The sequence below is a fragment of the Pyxicephalus adspersus genome, chromosome 2 (assembly GCF_032062135.1).
Source record: "Pyxicephalus adspersus chromosome 2, UCB_Pads_2.0, whole genome shotgun sequence".
NCBI lineage: Eukaryota > Metazoa > Chordata > Amphibia > Anura > Pyxicephalidae > Pyxicephalus > Pyxicephalus adspersus.
Genome location: NC_092859.1, coordinates 81376384 through 81387751, shown reverse-complemented (window position 1 = coordinate 81387751; position 11368 = coordinate 81376384). Strand labels below are relative to the sequence as shown.

General features: G+C 35.6%; 1 protein-coding gene across 1 annotated transcript in view; it reads left to right on the top strand.

Annotated features, from left to right (window-relative positions):
• The window catches only part of SLC6A15 (solute carrier family 6 member 15), a gene marked incomplete at its 5' end in the record, with an annotated part of 14020 nt that extends 5592 nt beyond the window's left edge, over nt 1–8428 (top strand). Inside the window, 6 exon segments of the mRNA XM_072401218.1 lie at nt 853–1094; nt 1182–1374; nt 1999–2191; nt 3048–3207; nt 3545–3707; nt 4408–8428. Coding sequence (XP_072257319.1) covers nt 853–1094; nt 1182–1374; nt 1999–2191; nt 3048–3207; nt 3545–3707; nt 4408–4785 — 1329 coding nt within the window.
• Nucleotides 8429–11368: the final 2940 nt, after the last annotated feature.

Below are 11368 nucleotides of genomic sequence, written 5' to 3'. Positions count from 1 at the left end.
TTATGCCATGACTGGTGCATATGGTGCCATCTTGTGTTGTAAATCAGAATTGCATGCCCTAGATAGCCTCAGATTTAATTTAATCCAACCACTGATAAATTGGTATTTGTATACATTTAAATACATTTATTATGTTTCTGTTAAAAATACTTAAACATTAGTACATAATTTAAAAATGGATCAGCACGGTAAGGTACTGAGCAATGTATATGTAAATGCAAATGTGCTAATAATGTCAAATGTCATCTTCCTTCTGGTTGTTCTTGTTAAAATTTAAAAAAATGGAACATTTTAAAAAAGGAACTGTTACTATAAAAACTTTAACATAAATAGTATGTTTAACCAGATGCAGTATTTTTAAGTTCCACTTCCAGGTCAGGAAACTAAGGAGTCCTAAGACATCAAACGTTTACCTATAGAATTCTATATGGCTGTGCAAGAGTACAGTGAACATGTATAGGTTGTGTTGCTCAGAAAACTGGATTTAGCAAATATTGGTTAACTGCAAAGTAAAAAAACAGTTGATGTTTGTATGACTTTTAAGAAAAATCTAATTTTCTACATGGGATATAGTGCTGCAAAGGCAAGAGTGCTAGCCACTGAGACAACAATGATGCCAACATCTTCACATCCTTCACATTACCGTACAGAGGGATAAATAAAAATATGTCAAGTTCTGTTTGTCAATATAGGAAATAAAGAGCTGGCTTGGCGAGTTTACATGCCTTGATAAATATTCTAACACAATGTCAGGGCTGTCGGATTGTCAGTCTGGACCTACAGTACATTGTCATGATTTGTAATATAATAAATACAGCTATCATCATATTAATTATATCTCCCTGATTGCAGCTTGAAATAATGCTGGAGCCAAAGGTTTGGAGAGAAGCTGCAACACAAGTGTTTTTCGCTCTCGGGCTTGGATTCGGAGGAGTGATTGCCTTCTCCAGCTACAACAAGCGAGACAACAATTGCCATTTTGATGCTGTTTTGGTGTCATTTATCAACTTCTTCACTTCAGTTTTGGCAACACTGGTCGTATTTGCTGTATTAGGATTTAAAGCAAACATTATGAATGAGAGCTGCATTACAGAGTAAGATTCGGAGTTCTTTGTTGTATTAATGCTTACATTAACACTTCTTTATTAATACTCTCTCTCTTGGATGTTTTCTTATGACAGAAATGCTGGGAAAGTGGTCAGACTTTTGGAAGCTGGAAATCTCAGCAGAGATGTCATACCTCACCATGTCAACTTCTCAAAGATAACAGCGCCAGATTACGAGCTAGTTTACGACATCATTAAAAAGGTTAAAGAAGAAGAATTTAGTGACCTTGGATTGGCTGCTTGTCAGATAGAAGATGAATTAGACAAGGTACTACTCATCCATGCCATCATTTATACCTTGTATGTGCTTTTATCATTCATTCATTGTTTATCCATATAAACCAATAATCCAATATAAATCCATATTACATATAGAGATTTTAAAAGAGTTCAAAAGATTATTATCTAAAAATCTGGTGTCTGGTGGAACCATTCATATTTTCACTCTAAGCAATCGGACCCTAAAATCTATATTTCTGCTTGTATATCTTTATTACTGTAGTAGGGACTGTGACTGATATTAATAGTTTGATGTACAAAAATGATTGATGAGTTTTTCTGTTTACCTTTTTTAAAGAATTAGCAATTAGCTAAAATGGTTGCTACTTTTAGAAGATTGCCACTTTCACCCTGAAAGAAGGTTGAGAATTGTCTACAATGGATATTATTGGTATTTGTTTCAAACACTTTGATCACCACTTGATAGTGTAAAGTCAATAATCAGACCACCACTTTTTCATCTAGAAAAAATGGCATACATTTGGTTCATTTGAATAAGTAGAGTTTCTGTTCGCCAGTCTGATGTAAATAAGGTATGACAATCTTGATCATCAAGGGTATATTGATCATGAAAACATATTTCATATTTGAATACTTTCTTTTTTATCTACAGTCTGTCCAAGGGACTGGTTTGGCCTTCATTGCGTTTACTGAAGCCATGACACATTTTCCTGCATCACCATTTTGGTCAGTGATGTTTTTCCTCATGTTGGTAAACCTGGGTCTTGGTAGTATGTTTGGAACAATTGAAGGAATTACAACTCCCTTAGTGGACACATTTAAAATAAGAAAGGAACCTCTCACTGGTAAGTCTATCTTTTTTGTGAGTGTGCATGAGTGGTTTACTGCTGGAAATGTTTATTGCAAAGTGTAGATTTCATTAAAAGTCTTGTTTGCATACTTATTAGACATTATTTTAGGCTCCATACACACAGGTATCACAATGATTGATCAATGACATGAGTGGCCCAAAGTATGCTATCATGCTGTTATCTTCTCTGCCAGTATTTGGTTCTAAACTTTTATTTCATTTACACCCAACATTAACTTAATAAGTACCTCCTGCTTCTTTCCTCTTGGTCACTCCCTGAAGGTGGTCAGTCTCACATCCAAGACTTCTTACAAGCTCCCCCCTCTCTGTCATCCTTTTCACATCACGTCCATCATATTCCAAACCCTAAAATCATAGGTTTACCCTAAGATGGATCTTTTCAGACAGGTATACAATTCATCATAGTTCCTCTCCAAAACTGCCTCCTTCTGCACCAGTTGCCAAAATTAGAAGAATTAGAAGTCCTGACAGGCTTGTAATGCTATGAGATGTTCCCTTACTGTAATTAGGATTATAGATTCACCAGACCGGAAATGAAAAAAAAAATCTCCATCAGCAACAGTGACAGCAATAGAAGAATAAGTAAGGTCTGGAACCCCAGTCTGTGTCCCCGTTTCTTTTTGTCCCACACTTTTTGGTCAGGCAAGATAAGGAAAATCTCTCTAACGTACCTCTGAATAACAATAAACATTACAGATTAATTTATAATCATTCCACAAATGGTAATATGATCCATTAAACTGCAAACAGTTGCATCTGTATAATACAAAACCAGACAGATTTGATGTTTCTTTGTTTTATTAACTCTTATATTTCTTGTCTTCTTTTAGTTGGATGTTGCCTGCTTGCATTCTGCATCGGCCTACTCTTTGTACAGCGGTCAGGAAACTACTTTGTTACTATGTTTGATGATTATTCTGCTACTTTGCCCCTTCTTGTTGTGGTCATCCTGGAGAACATCACTATTTCTTGGGTATATGGAATTGACAAGTAAGTGTTTCCATTTTCCATACTTGTCATTTATTCAGATTGTATGTTATCCTAGGTTTTTGGAATAATCTGATATCTCTTCAGGCTTAAGGAACAGGAGCCATCAAGCCTGGAAAATATGGGGAATTAAGCTAAATTCATTAAAAAACCTTTTCAAATATAATCGAAGGCATTCACGTTAAGCAACTGCACATTCAAGTGTTTAGTTATTAGACACAGTCGTCTGTATTACTGACGCGTTTCGCATATACAAGGCTTCCTCAGTCACATAATTATTTCATTGAGCTGCTTTGTTTTTTTTTATATTATGTAATTTGACTATTTTTTATCTTTTTAGATTCATGGATGATTTAAGGGATATGCTTGGATTTCAACCCTACAAATACTATTATTATATGTGGAAATATCTCTCTCCTGTTCTGTTGACTATTTTGCTGATAGCAAGTGTTGTCCAAATGGGATTCACTCCACCAGGGTACTATGCATGGATTGCAGAAAAGGTGAGCAATATAAAAATTGGGATTGCAATAAACTGCATACACATGAAAAATTGCCATACATAGGGCAACATACAAATTTTATGATGGTAAAATGGTGATGTTACCGCTGCTTAACAAGGTAATCTCTGCATTTGTAAGGTGCACCCAGGATGGATTTATATCCTCCAGCCTACAGCTAGATGTTTGTATTTAGGGCAGATTGCATTTGTCACACTTGCTTGCTTTGCTTTAGCAGGTTAGTTATGTGAGCACTACAAGGAAATAAATAATAATGCTTTTTATCATTACAAGTGGATTTCCCAAAGCTATAGTGCTGTTTGATTTTCCTATACAGGTTTATTAACAGTCCGGTTCTAGGACAGTTTTCAGCAGTAATAATTTGATATCTGTAATTATAGTGGTATTGAAATTATTATTATTTGTCTGCCACCACAACCACCACCAAATATAAATTTAAATAAATGTAACTAAATGTAGTATACCTTTTATTTTGCCAGAACAGTCAGCAGTTACAGTGTTGAAGAAGTGGTGGGCTTTCTAGTAATACTCTTTAGGAGGAATTTGATAGCAATATCTGAATTTTAAAACAAAATATATAATGATGCCAATTAGCATGTTAAAGGTTGTTTAACAAAGTAAAAACGAAATACCTTTATTGTTATAAATGATTAATTCCCTCACAATCTGTTCTGTTTTTTAGGCTGCAGAAGAACGTCTGAGTTATCCAACATGGGGACTTGTTGTTTGTGTGTCACTTATAGTAGTTGCTCTTCTGCCGGTTCCATTGGTGTTTATCGTTCGCTTCTTCAATCTCATTGATGATAGCACTGGAAGCTTGGCCTCTGTCTCCTATAAAAGAGGACGCATGATCAAGGAAATTTCCAATCCAGAAGAAGATGATGCCAGTCTAATCCATGAGAAGATTCAAAGCGAGATGCCATCTCCAAATATCGGCAATAGCATCTACAGAAAACAAAGTGGATCTCCTACTTTAAAAGTGGACACTGCTCCCAATGGACGTTATGGCATTGGGTATTTGATGGCAGATATGCCAGACATGCCTGAATCAGACTTATAATTGGGATGATAAAATACAGTTCTTGCTCCCTGGCACTGCACACTAGCTCTTCTTCAAAGAGGAGGTTGGCTTTAATGCTTATAAAGCACTGACAGCTGAATAATGTTTCAGGACTGAGAACACACAGATTGAGAGGGTGAGGGGCATTGGGGGTTGTTACCAGAAGGCTTAAGACTTTTGTGTTCTGGATCTGGCTTTAGCCCTTAGCACTTTTCTAGGACCTTAACTACTGTATGTGTCTTACCTCTCTGTGCCTAATTTTGTCCTGAGATCAAGTGGCAACTTAATTTGTGACAATTGTCTGTACAAACATGGAATATTTCTTGATACTATCAATACAATCAACCAATAAGGGCAAGGTAAAAGCTAGATGGAGCAATCCCATGATTGCATAAGGATGTACGTTGCTGGTCCCTGTATTTCCTTTAAGCCATATGAATGGTTAGTGTATGAGCTACAGTATTATCATGTATTATGGATGTTTTCATTATCTTCTAAGTATAAATCTTTTTGACTTTAGTAGTCAGCTGAAGCTCAGGGCTACCAAGCAACTGACTTATTGTGATGTCTTTCAACACAAAATGTAAATTTTGTGTGATTTTATGTGTGTTCATTTGGCTCCCTCATCAGTCTTATTTAAAAGTCATGTCAGGGTCACAAAGTATTCAAAATACAATGGAATGTTTAAATCTTTATTTCAATGTGTTTTTTCACACGTGACCAAAATTGGCTTATATTAGAGAAAATTGGTAGTTCTGGGTTGCCAAAACTCATACATTTAATGGTGATGACCTTACTGGGCCTGGTATGAATGTATTGTATGTGGATGTTTAACAGATGAAAGGTTATATTAGGCCATTGCTATGTGTGCCAAAATAGTTTAAAAGTGGATAAAAGCACTTACGTATTTACCATTTGCAGTTTCATTATGTATTATAATTTTCCATTGCTGGTAAATCCATGTCTAAATAAAAAGACAGCTAAACATTAAAAGTTAATTTATGCGAATAGCTTTTAATAACACCCATGAATACATATGTACTAATTTCTAAAAGATCTCAGAACTGGTTATATAAAATTAGCATGCCATAATGGGGAGGGATATTTTGGCTCGGTTATTGGTGTCATTTCCCTGCCAGTAATACATATATCTACAGATATTTGTAAAAAGGATAAGCAGCTCTTTTACAATAGGCAGCACTGTTTAGTGTTTACTTCCAAATACCTTAACATACAATTATTCTTACATTTTCCATTCTTCATGTATGTCCAGTTCAGAAAGGGCACATGTATAAGCATATAGCAAAAAGTTTTTTTATGCAAACTCCAAATTGTCAGATGACAGTACCATGCAATAACAGTGGCCAAGAATGTTTCAGGTGCTTACATTTTAACTGCTAAATATACAACAAAATCACCACAAATGCATTGTTTTTTAACAGAATACCTTGCATGTTACATAAATATATTACACATACATATTTGGCATTTAGACCAATTGTATCTCACAGAGATAAAGATTATTTTATTTGATTTACGATTCAAAATATTCATTTATACATCCACCATTCGAGTTAAAAAATTGCTTATTCATTAAAGTGCAATGTGTTTTGTGGCATGTTGAGACTAAATTGCAAGCAGTACAAATATTACTGACAAAATCATCTCGTTTTTTTAAACAAATATGTCAATAAAACAAAAACAATATTTTTAACATGTTAAAGCAATCAGTTAAGTATAAATAGAAGCAGGCAGGAAATTGCTGCCGTGGGGTTAGCAATAGTGTGGCCAGTGAGGGGAAGTCGGAGGGCCTTTTGTTGTTTCATGTTATTTTTGTCACAGTGGCTAGCACTCTCGCTTTGCTGCGTTTGGTTTATGGCTAGGACATTATTTGCATGGTGGTAGTATATTTTCTTCATGTTTATGTATGTTTCCTCTGGGCACTTTGTTTTCCTCCAACATCTCAAAAATATATTATTAGGTTCATTGGCCTACCCCCAAATTGCCCTTATTACTTTATTAGGGACATTAAATTGTGAGGGACAGTTAGGGACATTACTATAGATCATTCATTCTCAAACAGAGGTTGATGGGGGGTCCTCAAACTCCATTTGATGATGGTCCTAACACTACTTTGTAGTGCCACCTGCATGACTCTTTAGATGTTTTTAGTTGTCTGTAAGGTGATATTTTTTCATTCTTTTCACTAGTCACCAATTTACAAAACTTTATTCCACTAACCTCCTGTAAATTTATTTTACCAGGGGCTTCTTGAGTCCTGAACTTTATTATTAGGGTTCCTTGAGACCTAGAAGTTTTTTTTAGGGTTCATCAGGGGTACAAAGGCTGAAAAGGCTGCTATAGACTCTAAATAGTGCTAAACATAATGTCAGCGCCATCTAAATATATAATAATCACTTCAAACCATAAGACAAGGTTTTTAGTTGCTGCCGGAACAGGTGTTTCCATGTGGCTTCCAGTGGTTGCACTTTGCCAGCTGCTTGGCTGCCTGCACTGGTTCTTAAAGAACTAGTGTTTGCACATTTGACAGTAGGCAGCAGCAGGTGGTACTGAACTGCTTACTGCAAACCATATTCATTTTCTATGGGCTGCTGTGGGTGGGAAGCTTGTTCGAGGGCACGAGGAAGCTGTAAATATACCCCAAACCCTTTTTTATTTATCCTGTTGAAATCTATGCCCTTTAAAACACATAACTTGCCAGGAACAAATTCAAAAACACAGATGCCATTCATCTCTGCAATGGGAAGTTTGAATGAAGTCTTCATCTGTTGCTTGTTCCATTAATGTACAGTAGATTCCAAGTTTGGGATCATTTGGGATTCATGTGCTTTATTTCTCATCCATGCTTCCCAAAGGCTGCCCTACTAATCTTCAAAAAAGTGGCTGTTTTTTTAAAGAAATAAACCTACCCTCGATTGTACTGTACAAAAAATAAAGCCAATAGGGCACTTTTATCTTACTAGCTCCGATAGGGTTTGGGCATTTAGTTTCAGATAAATCTGTGTGCTTTTTATTTTCATATATATTAGTGTAAAAATAACTAGTGGTAATGATGAACGTTTAGCACTTAAGGCTGTGGGATGTCCTTGGCTTCCCCTATTTGCTGTGGATGTATGACATAAAGGTGTATATTTTGAGTAACAAACTGGATGTTAACTACAAAATTATGTTTTCTACAATCAGGTAACGGTGTATTATGGTGAGGATCCAAGGAAAGTTGTGCAGTTATTCTCCCATGTTGTAACAAACTCTTTCATTGATATTTATTGTGGTTACATCAGTATATTTATACAATCTACATGTCTTGTAAATATGTACATTATACTCTGTCTAAAAGCTAAATGACTTGTTTAAACTAGCCGTGGAAGCAAATTTTCTCTTTTACTCAAAAAGAGCATATTTTTGATTTCTTGTGCAAGTATATACCATAACATGCATACATTTAAAACATGTATTTTTTCTATTTTTTTTTCTTCTAAGCTGAAATATAATACAAGATTCTGGTATCCAGCCATACATTTAATAATTTTGAAAAATGATCATGTTCCTGTATACCAGGTCTGTTTAACTATTCCTGATTTCTACAGTAAAGTATGTGTTATTAAACATAAATTAGAAAAAAGCTCCACTTTCTATTCTTTTCTGTTCTTTCTGTTTTACATTTTGTGTTGTCATTAAACTAAAAAATATATATTTATAGTAATGTTTTAAGATGGATATAAATGCCTAATAAAATTATGTGTCCTTACCCAAGCAAGGTGTAATAGAGCAGGAAAGGTGAGTATGATGTTCTGTGGATGGGATATTATGGGGCTGCCTGACTCACAAATCATGGCCTCTGTGGAAATGACATTTTGCTCATTACTTTTCTATTTTCTTTGATGCTATAGACTAGGCTGAGCTTTGTGTGCCTGGGCAGGTTTCAACAGCCAGCTGCTGCCTTCTGATAAATTTGATTCTGTATGTGACAGGAATAACCAAGGTTCATTGTGTAAAAGTATACCTACTCTGCTGCAAGATATAACTTGTTACAAAAACCCAAGTGTAAAAAAAAGTAGTAGCGTGGCATTTTGCCCCTTCTGAACCATTTCATACGCCTTCTATCTGCACCCAGATTGTATCTAACTCTTTTTAACTGCATACTTTTATCTTGGAATACCATAGAACATTTTCAAATCTTTTTTTTAAGTATATTTACTTCTTTACTGTAAAGAAGAACAAAGTCCAATAAAAAAAGTCTGGACAGATAGTCTTTTTATTTACCAAAAAAGACTATGAAGTATATTATGACATAAATCCTTCTGCCTGCATTTCAGGACTTTTTTTTCTGCATGCCTTGCTAAATATTCAGAGGTGGCATAATTCTGTGCCAAGATGAAGTAGCTCTTGTGCACATGTATAGGATCTACATCATCCCCACTAGCCCGATAAAGAGCCTGAAGAATTAATACCCACAGGAAGATGGGGCAATGATGAAAGTGACAGTGACAAAAGACATTGCAGCTGTGGCAGCTCTGTAGTGGGGCACTGTGGCAGGTAAGTGTGTTATACTATTATTATTATTATTACACAGTATTTATATAGCGCCGACATATTACGCAGCGCTGTACAGTCCATAGTCATGTCACTAACTGTCCCTCATCGGGGCTCACAATCCAATGTGCAATGTGGGAAGAAAATCCATGCAAACTGCAAAGGCCAGAGTGTTAACCTCTGAACCACCATGATGCCCATATTGTGCAAATATGCTGATCAAAACCCTGAGTTTCTCCAGTGGAGGTTACTTTAACTCCACTATATGCATACAATTGCTTTTTTTGTCTCATGAACAAATTATAGCAAACTAGTCAGTTTGGCTGCTAAGATGCTAAATGGACATGATCAGTTCTGCAAGATCAGTCTGTCATTTAGTACTTTGCAGTTCTTGTGGGGATTGGTGGATGATGAGATAAATTTTGTAGTTGTCTATTTTACTTATTTTCTCCTGCAAAGGAGATATTTCATTGATCGAGTAGAAAATATTCAGTGTTTTTTCAGTGCTTTAGATCCCCTGGTTTTCTTTTGGACTCCTTAAAGAGACACTGTCCCAGAGATGCCAACCCAGGAAAACAGTTTATATGGGGGGATACATAGGAGAAACATGGCAAACACTAGATGTGGCTACTTTGTGTAAGACTTGTGATGTAGTAAAGGACCTGTAAATATGCACAGTGAAGAACATGTTGAGAAGATATTGTGCACAACAGATGGCAAAAATCAGTGTAAGTCATACCAAATTTAAACGTTAAAAATAAGGATACATCCAGCAAAGGGCAGCTGACTTCCATGCCTTCTGTCATAGAGATTATGAAGAATTTAGGCATAAAATATGACTGGTTAAATGTTTACATGTATTTTTAACTACTTTCCATTATACTAGTTTTACAAAATAATAAAGTGATCAATTCCAACAGCCATTCCCAACCCATGAGGAACCATTATTAACATTCAGGTCTAAGGGAACCCCTGGCAAAATAAATTAATTGGAAAAGTGGTGAGTGTAAAGAACATCCCTCTTACTGTGGTGGTCCAAATTCAATCTTTATCAACACTTAAAAAGATTATTGGAGTCATGCTTGTGGCATTGGACCTGGACTATGCTGGCACCATGATATGGAAGGACAGCCAGCCACAGCTCCAAGGAACGCTGGTTGAGAATGGCTGATTTAGAGGTTGGGTAAAATGTTTATTGTAATACAATACATTTGAAACATCAGACCAAAACAAGAACAGCTGATGAAGAAAGAGGGACAGAGGTTCTTGCTTCTAAATAGGAACAGTCCCTCTAAATTAGAGAAAGATTGAAGCTATGGTTTTAGTAAGAGTTACCATGCACAGTGCATACGGAAAGAAATCAAATATACTGAAAATGACACCCAGATATACAAAATATTATTAGCATTACAGAGCAGCATCCATACATATAGAATCAGTTGCTAAGAATTATACTCTGTATAAAGACAACTTGGTACAGTACTACAATTTGCTTATATAACACAAAAACAAAGACATGTATTTAGTGGTTGTACTATACACTGACCATGTAAATAGTGTCAGCGTTTCAGATACAGTAACCAAAATTGTACACATATGCTTTTTGTCCATGAAATGACTAGGTACATATATTTCCTGTAAATCATGCTATTCTCCTTCAGCAGTTTTACATCAGCAGGGATATGACAGCTAGCAATGTGTGCAAAGTGTTTTATGTCTGCAGATAGTAATAATGTCATGGGGGTTGTAAGTATAGATATGTGTCACAGAGGTCCTACAGGTCACCTTTAAGTTAGACGTTGGTTAAGCATCTGACATTAAACTCTGACTCACTTCACTGAATAATGTTTCTCTTAATATTATGGTATGAAACAAATTATCCCTATCTGAGAAAATACAGTAACAAAGCATGAAAGTGAATGTCTTAGAACCCGGGGTTGACCCACAGTAGGATTTATTAAGCTGTTACATTATTTCTAAAATCAGTTAATGCTTATTTTATTTTTATATATTCTTTATTTAACAGGGG